Raw genomic sequence first — 20,361 nt, 5'->3', positions numbered from 1 at the left:
TTGAAGGTCGATGTTTAATGTGTCAACAGAAAACACAGTCACTTAATATTTGCTTTTTGAAGCAACATTGCCATGAATCTACCTGAAAAGGTCCAAAAGTCATCATCCTGTGATGACTATTAGAAGACAAGAAATTTTCAGGTACTGTGAATAATCTGCTCTGCCTACACCTTGCATTTGGTTTGACTTTGCTGAATTTGAACTTCATGTAATGTAGAGCAGCATTTTTAATGGAAGGTTTAAATCTTGCTTATTTGTTTCTACAGCAAACTCTGAAATACTGTTAAACAGGATCAGCTAGGAACGCATCCTCACCAAGGTCCACAGGAACTATCTTCACTAGAGGAAATGCAAGCTCACACACTCTGCATACTGTTTAATGCCAGAAATTGCATATAGAAATATTTTTTTTAAAGCTCCTATATTAACCTGTCAACATTTACTCTTCAGATAAACACCACACACCAAATACTGCAGACATGTTTATTGTAGCACATTTTCAGTGTGTAAATATTTAGACAAAACATGTTTAATGTCCTTCACCTTTATGGACAGCATTATACATTGTCACATACAGCTACAGGAGTGTTGATCACAAATGCAAGTTATCTAAAATATGCTTCCTTTTGGTTTTCTATTCTGCTCCTACAGTGAACAGACTATTGAAAATAAGACATCCATTAAATGGTATCACAATCAATAAAGTACATAAACTAAGTTGTCAAAGGTGAACTTTTATAAGATCTAGTGTTCCAGACAGCCATTGGCAGTACCAGGTTATTAGGCTGGTAGAAAACATCCAGGTTCAAAAGTGTGGAGAGATATTACTCTTCGAGACATGTCTTCTATGTATTTAACTTAGTTTCAGGTTTACAGATTTGTGTACCAGAGGAAGATTTTAAATTAAAAATAAAATTAAAAAAGAGATATTTTGAAAGTGCTTTATAATCACTTTTAAAAATAAAATATCAGCACACTGTGAAGCTGAAGGCTGTAACTGATCCTACCCAGCGCTGGATATGGAAGAACATCTCCTTTTCACCACTCAGCTTCCCCCTCAAACCAGCACGTCATTGACCTCTCTGAGAAGAGACTGCCAGTTACATCAAGGGGTACTTATGTTTACAGAAATATTTTCTCTGCTATATGTGAATAGCAATGTCTCCAGAAATAAATTACATGAAATTTCATAGTTTTAGTTTAGTTTTACTATGAGTGCAGAAAACCAAAAAATGCCGAGGGCTCTACGATGAGCTTTCGTTCATTCAGTGATGAGTCAGTCACACCTAGGTAACTCCTGTAGTATTGAGGGTTAGGCTGCTGTTCAAGTTGCAGTCGCCCAGCATTATCTCCAATTCCAGTTACTGCATTTCTAGACTACTCATATAATCTAGTGAAGTACCTGAACACAGACTGGTTTTTAATGCCCTCTGTATTCTAGCACAATTTAACTGAGGAAAAAAAAAGTGTCATGAAGTTAATAGAAACCCCCAAACCCCCCAAACCCTGAACTAGCAGTGACAGTACCTAGTCACAAAGACTGTACGTGCATCATAAGCGTCTGCCACAGGCTTACACCGGTTTTCAAGAAAAGCAATTTTCACAGGTTTTAGGTATAAAGGTTTTATACCAGCTCCATAGTCCAGTTCTTGCTGCTTCAAAGCCTCCATGATACACTCCCACACTCCATTAAGTATGTTCACTACAACCTGTAAAGGACAGGGGGGAAAGTCAGGTGCATGCATCAAAAGAGTAGTTTTACTGTGCAAGGAGCCTCAAGAAATGTATCTGAACTATTTAATTACTTATGTGATGCACACCTACAAAAAACTACTATGAACTACCATAACATATTTTAAATATATAAAGAAGTAAGAGAAGCCTTGTGTGTCCTGTAGGACCACATGACTAGTTTAGGAGCAGAAGCCATAGAACTGATAATACAACATCCCACTTGAAATACTTCTCTATTCCTACAGATAATTTGCTTCAAAGTAAAAGCAGAAGGCCACAGTACAGAGCTAACAAATCTGTGTTCAGCTACAAAGTCAGTCCCTGGTCTAGCTTCCAGAGAAAGAAATGCACTATTTCCAGATTTAAAAAAACAAAAGAGTTTGCCACACTAATATGCATGGTGTGAGGCATACATGAGAAATCAAGACAGTGGCATCAGGTTAAACTCATTGAAGAGTAAGTAATCTGTCTAGGAAGCAAGTCTCTGAAACAAGGCCTATAGCTCTGTTCAAGTCCAGGGTGCTGTTTGCTGCCCAATACTCCTACAGAACAAGTTGCTTGAGAGCAATGAAGTTTTCCTTTTTGAATGCTCTTCTGGAGTCCTGATCACCATCTCCCAGTCAATGGGAAAAGTACTACATCCCCACTCTGTCCCACCCCATGTTGAGCTTCTTGCCTGGTTAAACTGAGAGGTGTGTGCAGAAAAGGAAATATTAACATGTCCATGCCCTTTACTCAGGAGCAAAATGCTCAGCTCTGCCTCATCCCACACTTTCACCTCCAATAAGGCACTCAGCCATAACAGCAGCTCTCCACTCTGGACTGGCTCACTGCAGGCTCCATTGTCTCCCTGCTTCAAAATACAACCCCACCTCCGCTTCCTCATAAATATATTCTGTCTCGCATATAACAACATACCACATCAGAAAAGCCCAAAACCATGGACCTGCAAATGCCTTTGGCATTTTTAATTGAAATGCAAATATTTTAAGGGTCCCTTACCAAGGGACTCTTCAGCAAGCAAGACTCACAGTTGTTGCCAGCAAGGTTAAATATAAACCATGTATCCTGCAATCAGTATTCCTGAAAAAATAAAACTTCAAATAACTGAAAGATTAAGCTCTCCATAGTGGAAGTCAGGCAATGCTTTTCCACGTGGTGTAATAGTATCTTAAACTGCATGCTGTCTTAAAACCTTGGAAGTTCATTTTCTCCCCAAGTTTCATGTCTGTTACCATTTAAGTTAGAACACTTTACTGCAAAAGGTATCATTAAAAGCTGGGTAAGATCACATGGAATGCATTCTGTAAATCCAGTGAGTAGAGCAAATGTTAATGCTTGCACATTATACATATAGGGTTCCAAGTTATTGTATGTATTACCTAACTTTTTCTACTATTTTTCATATGTTAAGCAGTTCTTAATTTGAACAGGTCCTTCGTTTCTCTTAAAGGGTTTGTTGGTTTCAGACATTTGCTGAAGTGCTCCATTCTAGAGCATCAGGAACAGTTTGGGATTTTTGTGAGCTCTTTTTTTTTCAGCCTCCACCCCCCAGAATTTAAGTTCTCTTCATAAACATTATACCAGGGCCATTCTGTGGTGTGTTGCTTTTGTATATACCTTAATGCAAAATTTTAATACAGGTACATACCATTAAAACAACAGAAGATAGATGCAGAACTCTCCTCCTCTAACCTGTACCTGCCAGAGTTTGGTAGATCTTTGCACTGTGATACAAATCTCTGAAGCTCTGTCTCTGGAAAGCCATCTTGCTGGTAATGCTGCAAATGGACATTCAGTTAAAGCTTTAAGGCTAAGACATGCAATAATCCAAATCCTCCCTAGACTACTTATCAGACATTGTTCAAGTCTGCAACTAGAAGATTCACAGAACCAAATATGAAATTACTGATTTTTAATAAATATTTAGCTTCCTTTGGAGCAGGAAATCAGATAGGCATGTAAGAAAACTGAAGTAGGGAGGGATTAAAAACTTCTTGTCATTGCTCTACACCCTCAAAAATTGCCACTATAGTTATTCTTTAAATTGGCATGAAATGCAAGTCAAAACAGTCAGAAAGGTAAGTCTTAAAGGCACTAATCCTGCATTTTATTCCTAACAAAGAGTAAGAGCTCATGCTTACCTTGACAGTTTCATATGTATCTGTAATGAGAGCAATGAAGAGACTCAGCACCATATAGATGAAAAGGCTGATGAAGGAGTAGAGGTAGATCCTGCTGAATAACCAAACCAAGTAACTTTTCTGTTGCATTTCTGCAAATGTGGCAAACATGTCATCTCCATTGATCAATGAAAAAAGGCATTCAGAAACCATGTTCAGGGAGCGAAACTAGAGGAGGGAAGAAGACATGGACAACTGCTGATGCTTTATTTGGATCCAAAGACTGTACACAACACAAAGAAGATAATGACTGGCTGCTTCAGATCATATTGTACACCCAGGATGTCACAAGATGAAATGACAAAATGCTTGAGGAATGAGCAAAGTTTGTCATCCTCTGTACACATACACATTCAACTCAGGTAAGCTAGTTTCACCTTTAAAAGACATAGTCTCCAAAGCTTTAGTCTGATACTGATGTTCTGCAAGATTAAAATTATTTCTCAAAATACCAGCATGTGATTGGAGTCACAGTAGCTTCCACTCCTGACTCAGAGCTTTCATAACCTGAGGTAAGTCTGACTGAGTCATGGAAGTCAGGCTCCTCAGAGCAGTATCATGCTGAAGACAGACTATTTTTATATTAAGGGAAGCCCTGACATGGAAACTTAGAAAGACAGCAGCAGTAATCTTTCTTTTGTTGGGACTCCATTCTGTTATTCAAGTTGTCTTTTTTTCATGTTAAGTATATTACCTTCACATGATATGGTCCCAGTACAATCCATCCACAGAAACAATAGCCCAGGTAGATCATAGCAGCACAGCAGCAGAACCTCATTACATTAGGTAATGCTGCTCGCAATGTTAGGATGAGAAGCTACACAAAGAAATACAAACAGTTAGAATTCAACCAGACCTTTTTTCCAGTCCTCTTACGGCAACAAACAGAATAAATACCAACAGCACGATGATCCCAGGAGATCCTTACATTATACTTCTGAAAGAAACCTAAGTAGCGGATGACTCCAAGCCACACAAGCATAGTGGATGTTCCCAGGAGTATGCTACAGACATCATAACTTGTCAGACTCTAAAAAAAAAAGAAAAGGAAAAAAAAAATATCGAGTCTTTTGACAATTGTCAGGTTCTCTCATTACTACAAGGATCTTGCTGCGTTTGCAAGGCTAAGAGCGTGGCTGCACCGGAGATCAAAACCACCCTCTCTGTACCTGGCTCACCAAGACCTGCAGAGTGGCTCTGCAAACATTTTTATGCTGTCTCCAGACCTGTGGCAACTGCTTCTGGAATCTGCATGTACAGATTCCCCAGAACAGCTTGGGAATCTCCCTACTGCATCCCAACAGGCTAGAATTGCAGACCAAAGAAGGTTCTTCCCGTATGTAGGCAGAGCAGTTTTTAAAAACAGCATGACTTGTCAGCAGAGCTAAGATAAATACTAAGGAAGATCTTGTCAGGTAGCTGAGAACTGTGAGGTGTAGAAAGCTATCAAGGAGAAGACCAATTAGGTACTAATTAATTTTAACTGGAACTTCATTTATATTTTATTGGTAGTTCACTGTTTTTTCCACCTATACATACTGCCCTGTCTTCACTCAAGTTAGCATATACCCTGTTTCCTAAACTGCAGCTCTACTCTAGAACGAACCATGACAGCTATTTGAATAAGAAATGTTCACTATTTTCTGTTTGCATTCCTCTAAGAGTTGGCTAATATTTTATATCAGCATAATTCATTTACAGTTTGACAAAAAACACATCTAGGTTAATGTGAAATTATTATTGAGCCATTAACTGTCACACAGTAACATGGGAAAAGATCTTTTTATTATGGTCCACAAGGCTTGCAAAATGAAGTGACATGTACCTGTAAAGAAAAGGTTTAGTACAATGATCTATTAGAAAAGAAACATATATAAATAGATGTAATTTTATATATAAGATACTGAAATCCCAAATTCAAGATCTTACTCCAGCCTTGTTCTATTCTTCACTTCTCCCAGAGCAAGATGGAGTTATCTCGTCTTGGCCAACTTGCTCATAGCTTCTTTCTGCTCCTAAGAACTGAATTTATAGTTCCTACTGTACAATAGAGGTACTTGTACAGGGCATTTATGATAGTCAAGTTGTCACTAGCTGGATTTCAGACCAATCCTTTCATCACTACCGTCCAAAGTCTGTTGTGTTGCAATGTCAACACTTCAAAGTCTGCTACAGACTTGGTGAAGAACAACATTATCTGAATATTCAGGATAGCACATAGTATGATTTTTTCTTCCCTAATTCTGGATGCATATTTTTTTTTTTCTATGTCAGGTTTACTTTAGAAATTAAAGGCCTAGAACCTGACTGTGGCTGACTGTTATGTACATGCTGGAAACCAGAAGCTGGGAAAGCAGCAAAGTGAGAAGGACTGTCTCAGTGCCAGTTAAACACTTGTTAAATGGAGTACAGAAAGTTAAGTGATAAATTTGAAAAAAAATATCATTTACAAAATCATCTATCAAATAAGGAAATACAAGTGGTCCTAAATAGGGAAAAGAGGAAGTCAACAGTCTTACACTTTCAGAGATAAAGTTTATTTGATTTCTCTGAGTCACAAAGGATCAAAGATAATTAGAACTGTAACATCTAGTGATATTTGGAGTTTTTAAATCTCACAACTGGAAACAACAAATCTCAGTTGTAATTCCAGGAGAAGATAGAAGTGTTAAAATGTCACGCCACTCAGAAGCAAGTACAGCCAACCTAAAGTCCTCTGAGAAATTTAAACTAAGCTGAGACAGGAAACAGTCAGTTTCGCTTCAATCTGACAGAGTAAAAAGCTTACCTTAGCTTGTATCTCCATTTTTAGAGTTGATCCAACAATAGTTAAGACATCACTAACCATAATCAGGATGTACCAACCGTTGACAAATTCCATTTGATCACTGAAAGATACTTGTTTCTTATAATAATATAGGAAAAAACTTACAAATTCCTAGGGGAAAGGAGGAAAGAAAAAAAAGTTAATCAAACTTACACAAAACATGGAAGACTTTCCATGGAAAGAGTTATACCCACCCTTTGTAGCCGAATTCCTTTAACCACTGATCGCGTGCAAAGGATCAATGAGGCCAAACAAGTCAATATAACAAAAGCATCGAAGATCATCATGTAATGAGTGTTCTTCTGTACTGCAAAAACACAAGTGTGTATTTTCACAATCAGATGCATTTAATCTTGTATAAACCTTCTTAACATCAAAACTTGATTCTTACTCCAGTACTCAAGAAAAACCTTAGTATTTTTCCCACAGAAGTTTCTCTCACATATTCTCACGAGAGATACAAGTGCATCTGCACTACATTATACCAGAGTGTGTTTCTGTAGCCTTGCAGAATTAAAGGTGGGAGTTGTACATCTTACGACACTGGAATGGCTTTTGGAGTGACAGAGCTTGTTAAAAAATTAAATGCCTGGAATTTTACAGTATGGATCTTCTCTTCTAGACCAGTATTTGAATATCAGATAGGTTTTCTGTCCTAGAATTGCGCAGATAATTTGCATTGCTGCTTAGCTAGCCAAACCCAATATTGAGCTAGACATTAGTTCTCCACCTCTAATGCTACTAAAATTAACATTCTGGATCAATTAAGGTTAAATTTTGCACCAAATATACCACTAGACCTCTTGGTTTTTATACCTATCATACATCTGAAACTAGATGGGGCATCATAAGGATTAAATTTCTTATGCACAGACTGATTGAGGAAAAAATGAAGCAAATTAATGTTAAATTTGCAAGAAGATGCAGCAATCCTCAAAAATGTGATACTGAATTTCTAGCTGACTTCACAAACTGCACTATTCAGGAAAAGCCCACCTTTGCTTATACCAAAGTTACTAACACATCTGCTGTTGCCATTTAAACTGGTTCTGGAGAGTAGTCTGGAAGAGCAACAACTTGTTACTGTCCAATTGCAATCATTACATTTATATACACCAGAAGAGTATTTGGAAAACTATGTTATAGAGATGATCAACACAGATATCAAATGTGGATTATTACAGAACCCTGGTATCATAACTTTCTTGTACTGCTGCAGTAGCAACCTGTTAGAAATAGCTTGCCATCTGGTGTGCATTTGTAACACAGCAGCTAGTTAAGGAAGTGTGTTTAGTGGAATACATTTGAAAAAGTGGTGTGTTTTGTATTCTGTGATGAATTTAATTAATTTTCCCAAAACTAATTCCAACTTGGATCTTTAAATAAAAGACTTCTTCTCTTTTTTTCCCTGCCAGATCTTCATTTTCCAATACAGATACAGCAAAGGGGAAAGAGGCAAGGTTGAAAAATGGACTTGATTCATCCTATTGCTCAATTCAGAAAACAAAAACCACAAACAAGTGGAATATAAAGTTCTGGAAAGCTTCTGACTATCAAAGAGATTATTTTCGCTAAACAAAAAATATCTTGGATGATGCCATGACTCAATAGCTGCCAACAAAGGGTGCTCTTGGGAGTAACTATTTAAGACAGATTATTTAACTATGCCGTGTAGCTCAGGTTACACCCAAATAGGCACCAAACAATATTTAAGCAGCAGTAAGAAGTGTTTCTACCTATTCCATTCTGGCAGGCCTTAGCAACAGCACTTCCTTATCTTCCTGGTGCTAGGTCTTGAAAGAAGAGTGAATGAGTTTCAACTTTCCACAACTATCATGTATCCTTTGGTCGCCTGGTGCTAGAAAGGTCCACAGCATTACTTTAAGCAATGAGTAGCGTAACTTTGGTAGCCAAACCTAGAAGGATGCACAGTGAGGTGTGGAAAAAATTTAGTTTCGACAGTATCAATGGTGCAAGGTTTGAGAACTGCTAAGGAAACAAATTATATGGCTGGTTCCCAGGATTTCAAATCAGAGGGTGAAGAACAACAGTTCCTTAGAAAACCAGGACTTAGAGCATACTCACTAGAGAAATTATGTCAATAGTGCCTCATCTTTTAGTTAAAAAAAAAGTTAACATTGTTCTAACGTAGCAAAAGGTTGTCATGAAAATCTGAACACATTAATGTCACTTACTTGATCCAGACACATGCCATTCTTTACATTCCCTGATTGATATGTCATTGTCTAGACTTATTTTAATTCTTCCACTATGTGCTTTATTATCAAACACTATCTGTACAAAGAAAAAAATAAAAGAGTGCATGTCTTTTGAAAGTGAAACCATTACATATGTAACACACTGTATTGCTAAGCTTGCATAATGATTCAGAATAATTCTCCTAAGGGAAGAGTTATGCAACTTGTTTAAGCATAAGGTAATTCCAGTTTATTCAAATAACTGTTGTCAGAATAGAATACAAATCTGGTGAACCTAGTATTTGCCAAATTACTTAATCAACTAGATACTAGGTGAAATTCTTTCAAACTACTGCCTCATGCCATTATAATATTAAAATAACCTTTCCTAGAAGCATCTCTCTAAACAGAAGAGGTTTGTCTTCATTATACTTCAGATAGAGTAAGCCAACAAAGTGTTTCAAGACCGCATTACAAGCACTCGGAGCTAAATCTCCCACAGTTAGAAGTGGCAGTTATTTACAGGGTACACCAAGCCGTAACAGAGTAATCCAGAGATCCCTGGGGACCAGTTAATGGTGCCCAATGCTATTCAGAAAACATCTGCATTAACTGTGCATGGTAAACCTGGAAGACCAATTTCTCATTTTGAACAGAAAGAAACACGGCAGGCTTATACATACTGTCAGAGTGAAATCGTAACAATCGGGGAGCTCATGGTGACGAACAGTCTGGAGGTTGATTGCCTTCAGATTGAACGTGAGTTGCACTGCCACCAGTCTGCAATAGAGGTTTGTATTAAGTTTTTACAGGGAAAATGTATGAACATCCCAGTATAAGAGGTGTTGATTATTCCCCCTCACCTGTGGAAATCCAGAGTGAAATTCAAATTGTGCTTTCCCACTGTTGTATTGTCTAATGGCATCATTGGCTCAATGTACAAGCAGTCTGTAATGGATAAGTACTCACAGCAACATCACATGGGGTATTATACACTTTAATTGCACCTGCCCTTCTCATTCCCAAGGCTGGAAAGAGCTGTTTGCTACACCAAGCAAGACAGCATGCTTAAGTGAGCAGTCATTTGGGAAGCTAGCTAACAAATATATTTGCTTTCCTGAATCAGCCAAGTTACTCATCATGAATACCTAACCCTTCAGGGAAGGGTCCTGAAATTAGCCTGTAACAGTTGTATTAGATGGTTATCAATGCTAACAACTCATCACCTCTTTTGTGGCAGTGAACACAAAGGACTGTTACAGAGATTAGCTACACAGTAGTTTTCTTGCTAGTTTTCATGGGTAGTAAATTCAGTAAAGATTATTTGGCAGAAGTATACAATACTGGATGTTTAGAAGAATTCCTCATAAATGTAGGGCCCTCCTCCCAAAGAATGGATAAAATGGATTAGGTTCATTACCAGTCACAATCTCTGGGTCTATGTCAAAGGTGTCATTTCCAGGACAGATGGTTCCTCGCTTGTAGAACTGCTGACACAGAGCCAAAGCTGTCTCTTCCGCTCCCCTTTTTTCATAAGCATGGTTTCCAACAGAAATGTTGGGCAGCTTTAAGTACTAAAGTTTGGAAAAGACACACCAAGTTATACGGAAACAAAACTATTGGTCTCTGAAAAAAACAATCCCAGAAGTGTTTGGATCTATCTTTTATTTAAAGGCCACCTAAAGAACTAAGAAACCTCTGTCACTCTACAGCTGAGTCCTCAAATATTGTATGGTGTTTGACAAAATAAGTCCAAGATTTGCATCTAAACACTTCTTTGCTTTGCTGTTGGTTTTTTTTTTAATCTCCTTACAAGCCTCACTAGAAATTTGTTATTTGCAAAGCTCGCTGGCTCTAATCCAAGGCCTGCATTTAGGACAGAATTAATACACTGACACTTTTAAGGATCACTACAAGTACACTGTCACCACAAGTACAATGTTCTGGCAATGACAGAAAACCTGAATGAGTCAAAAATCTAGTCTTAAGCAACTGGCACAGAAGTTTGACTTCAGACACCATCAGGAATGGTGGAAAGTTGAAAAGATATCCAGATAACATATGTATTATATACACTGCAGCAACAATCCTTACCTGGTTTATTGCAAAGAAAATCTGGTCATAGACATCTGTTTGTGTGTACACAGCATAGGTATCATCCATTCTGTCCATATATCCTTTCAAGAAGAGATGTTTGAATGCAACAGTGTTCTCTTCTTTGAAGGCAACCACCATCTGATTGCTCAATCCAAAAACCACCAGCTGAAAAAGACATTTATATTTTCTGTTCAAAGACAAAGCCAGTTTCTGGAGGAACATGTGAATCCTGGCCTGCAAACAGCCACTCTATCACCATGCTGGTAGACACAGCAACTCCATTTCACAGATGGTCAAAAGAAAGATTTACTTTAGGAAACAATGGGTTTCAAGAAAATTCCTGTACTATGCTTACCAGCATCTTGGCCAAGGCCTTGCATTTTTACAAACAAAAGGATACCACTGCAAACTCATGCTACCAATACACTGTTACAGGTGCTTTGTCAGTTCAGCCTGACATTAATATGACTTGCCTTGGGGAATGTAAGTGTCCCTCAGTCAAAAAGGGAAGACAGGACTTAACCAGACCCTACTCTGAAGTCCTTACTGCCATGAAGAAAAGGCAAATTAAAGACAAGTCAGAAAACCAAACATCTTTCCCTCAGTTTTGGGTGAAAAGTGCTTAGAGAATAACTGAGCAGACTGTGCTTGTAACAGGATAACCTCTGAAACTGATAAAAAATAAATTATAAATGTTCTTGTTAGCATAAAACCCTGTCAGCTACTACCCAGGATGGAAAAGGTTCATAGAAGAATGTGATGCATTGTTTGTGGGAGATTGCAAGTCTTTCTCGCAACTATTGTTTCAAACCTAGTCTCAGGAGTGTTCTGAAAAAACTCATCAGAGATAAGTCTGAATCGCTAGTCTACAGATTAGCTTTACAGCCACGATGTAAACTGGATATGTAGGTTTTGATAATGATAACTCAGTTACAGAGATACTAAAATACTCTGTGAGCAAGCTCAGCATGCTAAGCACACAGGGAAACAACAGCAAATCAACAGTGCTAAGACTGAATTACCTGTTATATGATTTTCTCTCAAAATGCTAAAACAGAATTAGTTTCTTTTTTATTTAGCTTCTTCCATGATTTATTTTTAATTGCAAAATGGGACAGATGACAATCAGAGGAATATGATATACTTCAAACTAAAGAGCTAAGTAAGAGACACAGGCATAGTCCCAGACTTACAGTAAAAGAGTAATTATTCCTGCAGTTTGTCCCATCATTCATGCAACTGTAGAAAACATTCTTCTCCATATTTGTATTGCCATAGCACTCACACCATTGTAAATGTAAATTACACGCAGCCAACTCTGGGGGATCATCATCTGAGGCATTCAAAAGATTTTATGAAAAATCTTGTCCCTCCTCTACCACAGAACTTCGACACAGACAGTTGTGTTTTAGGCAGCAGATAAATGTGTTGTGTAGGATCCATGGTGTAAGGCTAGATGCGAGGAAGAGCAGGGCAACATTTCTGGATTTCTTTCAATACAAGGGTTTATATACCATATGCAAGCCATAAGCAAACATCATGAAAAAGCTACCAATTGCAGTTCTTATCACTGTGATGTTGAAATGCAAGCAACTGTTCCTTCCCTTGCACAGAAATACACCGAGTGAAGAAAGCATCGAGTGGAACAGATGTGTATGGGTGCCATCCTTCGGGGGAAAAACCAAGGAATAGAAGTAGTACAGCAAAAACTAAACTAGAGCCCTTAAACATGTTTCCTTTCCTCTTCACTCTTAGGAAAGCTGTCTTTCAGTCAATGGCTTTAGGAGAAAATTATGACATCTGAGAGCTAACACACAGATATGCTAGTACGATAGTTTTGTACCCTGTCACTGTACCATATTAAGACTACTACTTGTCACCTGCACTCCTTATTTGAATTCTCATGGACCTAAAGTCCCTGCTTCTCTAGTCACTCACCTGAATAGTAACCATTGCTATTTTGAGTAGCTGAATTCCAAGTTTCCAAGGCTTCCTGCCCCGGGCCCAGAATTTCTCACATGGGTTCATGAAGAAGAATTTTAACTTCCTTCTAAGCTGATCTTCCAAAAGTCCCTCCTGTGATACTGAAAGCTGGCGTTTGTAGCTGCAAAGATCTTCATCATCACGAGTACTGCAGCTGCTCACAGACACTTCAGGATTTTCCATTTCTGAATTAAAAAAGTCCGTGTCAGTTGGCAAACATGCAAGTGTGAATACAACAGCATCAGATCTGTCTGCAGTGATGACCTGGCCTCCAAAGTTGTTCAGCCTCTATGAAAGGCATTTACACATTACACTGAATTTAAGACCTTACTCATAATATTGGACGTGTTCTGCAGAAGCCAAATAAAAGTTTGAGCAATCTCTTAAATGTGCAGATAGGCTGTGAGGATGTGTGGAATTTCTGCCCCTTTGGAATTATAGTTACTTGATGAAAATTCCTTCCTCTCTCACTTGACAACAGTATCATATATGCAAGATGTCCTGACTCATTTCCTTCTGCATCCAAAAGAACATCAAAAACCTCTCATGAACATTCACTCTTCTGGAAATCTTACCTATTTCTTTATTTTCCCTGGCTGTTCAGTCCTTGAAATAAATGGAATTTTCAAGACAAAGAGCATTTTTCTTAGACATCACTATTAGCATAATTTGCTCTTGGAAATGGAGACCCAGCGTGCCAAACTATAATTCAGATATATTACCTGAGCAAACTGATTTGTCATTTAGGAAGATTATACCTGTTTCTTCAGCCATGAAAGACTGAATGCAAACCAATAGTGACCATGAAGCAGACATACAACCCAAAAGGTATTCAAGCACTGTGATTAGCCAAAGAGGCTCATAGGTTAGATAGACATGAGGGGAAATATTACAAGAGAACCTTATAAACATCTGAGACATTACTCTCTATAGTATTCAATGTGTTTCAATATTAATCTGTTACTAACTTTACTGACTCCCAAACATTTTATAAATACTTTATGAAGTACTTAAGAGGTAGCCAGGAATACTTATTTCAGATAAAAGATTGTTGACACTAAGAACCAAGACGACGACAGCCTAGGTTACAAATAGAATAGAATAGACCAGGTTGGAAGAGACCTTCAAGATCATTGCGTCCAACCCATCATGCAACACCATCTAATCAACTAAACGATGGCACCAAACACCCTATCAAGTTTCCTCCTAAACACCTCCAATGATGGCGACTCCACCACCTCCCCAGGCAGCCCATTCCAATGGGCAATCACTCTCTCTATGAAGAACTTCTTCTTAACATCCAGTCTAAATCTCCCCTGACGCAGCTTGAGAATTTGTCCTCTTGTTCTGGTGCTGGTTGCCTGGGAGAAGAGACCAGCCCCTGCCTGTCTACAACCTCCCTTTAGGTAGTTGTAGAGAGCAATAAGGGTCTCCCCTGAGCCTTCTCTTCTCCAGGCTAAGCAACCCCAGCTCCCTCAGCCTCTCCTCATAGGGCTTGTGCTACAAACCCTTCACCAGCTTTGTTGTCCTTCTCTGGACAGGTTCCAGCAACTCAACATTTTTCCTAAACTGAGGAGCCCAGAACTGGACACAGGACTCAAGGTGTGGCCTAACCAGTGCAGTGTACAGGGGCAGAATGACCTCCCTGCTCCTGCTGGCCACACTATTCCTGATACAGGCCAGGATGCCATTGGCCTTCTTGGCCACCTGGGCACACTGCAGGGTCATATTCAGCCTACTGTCAACCAGTACCCCCAGTTCCCTCTCTGCCTGGCCACTCTCCAGCCACTCCGACCCCAGCCTGTAGCACTGCATGGGGTTGTTGTGGCCAATGTGCAGAACCTGGCATTTGGATGTGTTAAATCTGATGCCATTGGATTCTGCCTATCTGTCCAGCCTGTCAAGGACCCTCTGCAATAATTTAAATTTAAATAAATTTAAGGATGTACTATATTAGACAAATTACTTTTTATTTGCACAGGAAAAGTTTCTTATGGAACGCAAAAAATCATCACCAATGTTAATTTTTAAAATGCATAGATCAGATCTACTCTCCTCAAGCAGCCCTTGCACACAAGTCTGTCTTCTGGTATGATTCAAGACCTTCAATTTCCCCATCTGTCACAAAGGGCAAGAAAAGTTTTGAATCAGCAGTTTAAGACTGAAAACAAGCCTATAAATAGGCTTTTAAAAAAAAATCAGCTCCTCTGGTATCAGCTCTCCATTGTCTTGCGGGATACAGTATGCCACAGTTTCCACTCACCTTCCTTACACCTGATCAATCATCTCTAAGTTAAGTCTGCTTTAATACTGCAGTATTCCTGTCACCGCGACCACACGGTATCGCCTTGAGAATACGTTGCAGAGAAACACAACACAGGAAGCATTTTCTCATTAACCTGCGTGGTGCCAGCATGGGCTCCACGGTTGAGGGAGGGCGTCCCAGCCTGCAGAGCCTGAACTGGGCAGTCGCCGTTCCACAGCGCAACCGCTGCAGCCGACTAATAAACACACCCACGCCCACTGCGAGCTGGCACGTCCTTTCAGGGCGCACAGGGGACCTTCTCTCCACGGGGCACCGGCGATTCCCTGAGATCTGCCGCCACCGCCGGCCCTGCTCGCATCCCCGGCCCCGCTCGCATCCCCGGCCCTGCTCGCATCCCCGGCCCCGCTCGCGCCGCCGGCCCCGCTCGCGCCGCCGGCCCCGCTCGCATCCCCGGCCCCGCTCGCGCCGCCGGCCCCGCTCGCGCCGCCGGCCCTGCTCGCATCCCCGGCCCCGCTCGCGCCGCCGGCCCTGCTCGCATCCCCGGCCCCGCTCGCGCCGCCGGCCCTGCTCGCATCCCCGGCCCTGCTCGCACGCGGCAGCTCCCTGGCCCTGGCAGGCTCGGCGCGGCCGTGCCATGCCGGGCGCTGTTTACCGCGGCTTTCCAAAGTGCAAAGCCGGAAGCCGGCAGCGTACCCACAGTCCCCCAGTACCGCTTCAGTTAGGGTTTCCTCGTACCTGCCCGCTGGGCCATGTCACCGCCGCTAAGGTCACGCAGCTCCCTGGCCTGCCCAGGCAGGCAGCGGGACCGGGGGCCGTCGGCACGAAGAGGGGACCGTGGGAACGCAGCGCCAAGAGTACGCTGCCGGCGACGTGCTTGTCGCTCCCGCCCCCACGCCCTCCCCCGTGTTCTCTTGGTCGGCGCAGTTCCGCAGGGGCAGGGCTGGGGGACGCCAGGGGCTCCGCCGGCCCGCCCGGGGCTCCGCCGGCCCGCCCAAACCTCGGGAGCTGCGCTGTACTGGGCTGGGCTGTGCGCTCAGGCGCACACGGCGTCCGTCCCTTTCTGCTTCACGACTCCTGCAGCGCCTGACTGACGCCTTTCTGCGCTATATGCACTTTCTGTAGGAGGGCTTATCAACTCAAGCTACCCTATCAGGAGAAAACAAGGTAACGCATATGTTGTAATTAGCTGAGTTCCATCTGTACTAAAAATCCCCTTTCAAGTCACAGAAATGTAGTTACCAAGGGTAGCCAGCAGTGGAGTGAACATGCTTGTCATTCCACTTACATGCAATTGCTATTAAAGTTATTAACTGGACTTCAAAGAAACGCTCTCCTGTCCTGGGTCGTAGCCAATTTCACCACACTGCAGGAATGATCCCTTCAGTGCTGCTGTCCAGCAGGAGGCAGTGCCTGGCATAATGCCTGGGTGCCCCTAACATCCTGTGATATCTGTGCCCACTCACCAGTTGCCCACTTTATGCTGCAAGCATATGTGAGCACAACATCACAGAAGGTTAGGGGTTGGAAGGGACCTTGACACATCATCTAGTCCAACTCTCCTGACAGCAGGAGCACCTAGAGCAGGTCATACAGGAATGCATCCAGGCAGGTTTTGAGTATTTCCAGTGAAGGAGATTCCACAACCTCTCTGGGCAGCCTGTTTCCAGTGCCCTGTCACCTTCACAGTGAAAAAGTTTTTCCTTATGTTTAAGTGGAACCTCCTATGCTCCATCTTGCACCTGTTCTCTTTGTTCTATCATTGGACATCACTGAGAAAAGCCTGGCTCCATCCTCCAGACACTTGCCCTTCACATATCTATAAACATTAATGAGGTCACCCCTCAGTCTCCTCCAGGCTAAAAAGACCCAGCTCCCACAGCCTTTCTTCATAAGGGAGATGTTCCACTCCACATCATCTTGGTGGCTTTGCACTGGACTCTTTCAGCCAGTTCCCCATCTGAGGGGCCCAGAACTGGACACAACATTCCACACGCGGCCCTACCAGGGCAGAGCAGAGGGTGAGAACCTCTCTTGATCTACTAGCCATGCTCCTTTTAATACACCCCAGGATGCCATTGTCTTTGTTAGCCAGAAAGGCACACTGCTGGCTTGTGGTCATCCTCTTTTCCACCAGGACTCCCAGGTTCTTTTCCCCAGAGCTGCTCTCCAACAGATCAGCCCCAACCTATGCTGCTCCATGGGGTTGTTCTTTCCCAGATGCAGCAATCTACACTTGTCCTTGTATTTCATTAAATTTCTCCTTGCCTAACTCTCCAGCCACTCCAGGTCTCATTGAAGGGCAACACAGCCTTCAGGTGTGTCACCTAGTCCTCCCAGTGTTGTGTCATCAGCAAACTTGCTGACAGTTCACTCTGTTCCTTCCTCCAGGTTGTTGATGAATATACTGAATAGTACTGCTCCCAGTACCGATCCCTGAGGGACTCCACTAGATACAGGCCTCTAACTAGACTCTGTCCTATTGACCACAACTCTCTGAGTTCTTCCCTTCAACCAGTTCAAAATGCACCTTACTACCCAATCATGCAGACCACACTTCCTTTAGCTGCAAGGATGCTGTGGGATATGATGTCAAATGCTTTCCTGAGATCAAGATGAACCACATCCACTGCACTACCATCATCTATCCACCTGGCTGTGTCCTTATAAAAGGCTATCATGTTCGTTAAGCATGACTTCCCCGTGGTAAAACCATGTTGACTGCTCCAAATGACCTTCTTATCCTTGATATGCCTAGAGACAGCACCAAGGAGAAGTTGCTCCATCACCTTTCCAGGGATGGAGGTGAGGCTGACCAGTCTACAGTTACCCGGGTCCTTCTTGCCCTTTTTGAAGACTGAAGTGACATTTGCTTTCCTCCAGTCCTCAGGTATCTCTCCAGTTCCCCATTACTCACCAAAGATGATGCAGAGTGTCTTAGCAATGACTTTTGCCAGCTCCCTCAGCACCCACAGGTGCATCCCATCGGGTCCCATGTATTTATGGATGTCCAGATTGCTTAATTGATCCCTGACCCAGTCCTCAACAACCAAGGCAAATTCCTCCTTTACCCTGACTTGCTCTGGGGCCTCAGAGGTCTGGGGCTCCTGAAGACAGTCTTCAGCAGAATAGACAGAGACAAAGAAGGCATTCAGTAGCTCTGCCTTATCTTTATCCTCTGCCATCAGGGCATCCACCTCATTCAGCAGTGGGCCTACACTGCTTCTAGTGTTAGTTTTGTCTGCAATGTATTTAAAGAAGCACTTTCTGCTATCTTTGACCTGTCTCGCAAGGTTTATTTCCAAGAAGGCCTTAGCTTTCCTAGTTGCCTCCCTACATCTGACAACATCTGTCATATTCCTCCTAAGCGGCCAGCCCCTCCTCTTCCACAATCTGTAGACTCTCTTCTTCCTCCTGAGTTTGCCCAGCAGTTCTCTGTTAAACCATGTGGGTCTCCTGGCTCCCTTTATTGATTTCTTTGCCTTGGAATGCCCTGATCTTCAGCTTGGAAGAAGTGGTCCTTGAATATTAACTAACTATACTGAGGTCCTTTCCCTTCTAATTCCCTGTCCTATGGGATTTCATGTAGCTGAAGTCCAGGGTTGTGATCCTGCTTGGTATTCTGTTCCTACTAGATCCTGAACACAAGATCCTGAACTCCACTATCTCATGCTTGCTGCAGCCAAGGCTACACTCAACCTTCACAGCCAGACCCTCCTTGTTAGTGAGTGTAAGATCCAGCAATACTCCTCTCCTTATTGGCTTATCCGCCATTTGCATCAAGAAATTACCATCAATGCACTGGAGGAACTTCCTGGACACTGACTGGCTGGCTGAATATGCCTTCCAGCAAATATCTGGGTATCATGAGAACCAGGGCCTGTAATTGCAAGGCTGCTATCAGCTGCCTGTAGAAGGCCTCACCAATTTCCCCATCCTGACCAGGTGGCCTGTACTGTACTGTCTACCCACAACAGTATCAGTCATGCTGGCCTGCCCCTTGATTGACACCAAGAAACCCTCAACTCACTCCTCATCTTCCCCTAGACAGAACTCAATACATTCCAGTTTCTCACAATAAAGAGCAACTCCATAATCTCACCTTGTTGACCTGTCTTTCCTGAAAAGGACATAGCTATACATGACTTCATTCCAGTGCTGTGAGCTGTCCCACCACATCTCTGTAATTGTCACCAGATCATAACCCCTTGATCACACATGGATTTCTAATTCCTCCTGTTTATTCCCCATGCTGTGTGCATTGGCATACAGGCACTGCAGGGAGTGAGCTGAGCATGACAATTCCACCCCAGGCAGGGTGGAATCTGGAATACCAGAACACTGTCCCACTGCTGCCAAGCCAGCTACATCCCACTCCCTTTGGATCTAGTTTAAAGCTCTGTGAATGAACCCTGCTAATTTTTGTCTTAGGACCCTTTTCCCCCTATGAGATAAGCCTTCCCCACACATTACAATCAGGCTTGGTGTCTTATAAAACCATCCTTGATCAACAAACCCCAAAGCCCTGCCTGTAGCACCAGTCTCGGAGCCAGATATGGAAAGAGAAGGTAAAAAAAGGACAAAGCAAAATCAAGAATAGCAGGTATTTTGTGAGAGGGAACTGCTTGGCTGTAGAGACAGAAGCGGAAGACAGCAAGGATCCTTCCTGCCCACTATGAAGATGGTAGATGGGTCTTTAAGGTGCTACCAAGGACAAGCACGGAAGGAGAGGTACTCTGAGGCTCCTGCATCTTATGTTGCAGCAAACCAAACTGAATTATTTTTATGTGTCAAAAGTCTGAAACATGTGATATACAAATCTCCATCTTACCAAATCACATTGAATCACCCAAAGCTCCTTACCAGCTAGAAAGGCCCCTGCACTGCCTGGCAGCTACTGGTGAGATACGGTGGCAAGAGAAGCGCGGGTGGCTTGTCCGCAGGGGTAGCTGCCACTCGCCGCCGCCTACAGACCCCATTGTTCTCGGCTCACCACTCACGCAGGCCTCCCGCACACAGCCTGCTAGGACTGGTAGTTTTGACCTGGATAGACTTCTTCCTGCCAGGAACCCCAAA

At 42.2% G+C, this 20,361-nt stretch overlaps 1 protein-coding gene across 3 annotated transcripts; it reads right to left on the bottom strand.

Moving 5' to 3' along the window:
* Positions 1-1,137: 1,137 nt before the first annotated feature.
* On the bottom strand, positions 1,138-20,291 carry MCOLN3 (mucolipin TRP cation channel 3). 3 transcript variants are annotated; one of them, XM_009900361.2, is made up of 14 exons: positions 20,149-20,291; positions 12,978-13,207; positions 11,037-11,204; positions 10,363-10,516; positions 9,806-9,890; positions 9,626-9,722; positions 8,940-9,039; positions 6,939-7,051; positions 6,706-6,855; positions 4,846-4,947; positions 4,612-4,734; positions 3,879-4,085; positions 3,386-3,515; positions 1,138-1,709 (listed from the first exon to the last, which is right to left on the bottom strand). In XM_009900361.2, exons 2-14 carry the CDS (start codon positions 13,203-13,205, stop codon positions 1,690-1,692), a joined length of 1,677 nt encoding a protein of 558 aa, XP_009898663.2. In that variant the 5' UTR covers positions 13,206-13,207; positions 20,149-20,291; the 3' UTR covers positions 1,138-1,689. The 3 variants fall into 3 exon arrangements, 2 of the variants coding, with proteins under 2 accessions (XP_009898663.2, XP_054021132.1); XM_054165157.1 differs by lacking the exon at positions 20,149-20,291 and adding an exon at positions 16,024-16,238; XR_008462434.1 differs by lacking the exons at positions 1,138-1,709; positions 3,386-3,515; positions 20,149-20,291 and adding an exon at positions 16,024-16,241 and having other exon boundaries at positions 3,972-4,085; positions 4,815-4,947.
* Between the last annotated feature and the right edge of the window lie 70 nt (positions 20,292-20,361).

The sequence above is a fragment of the Dryobates pubescens genome, chromosome 11, assembly GCF_014839835.1.
Source record: "Dryobates pubescens isolate bDryPub1 chromosome 11, bDryPub1.pri, whole genome shotgun sequence".
Classification (NCBI taxonomy): domain Eukaryota; kingdom Metazoa; phylum Chordata; class Aves; order Piciformes; family Picidae; genus Dryobates; species Dryobates pubescens.
This window is presented reverse-complemented; position numbering and strand designations above follow the sequence as displayed.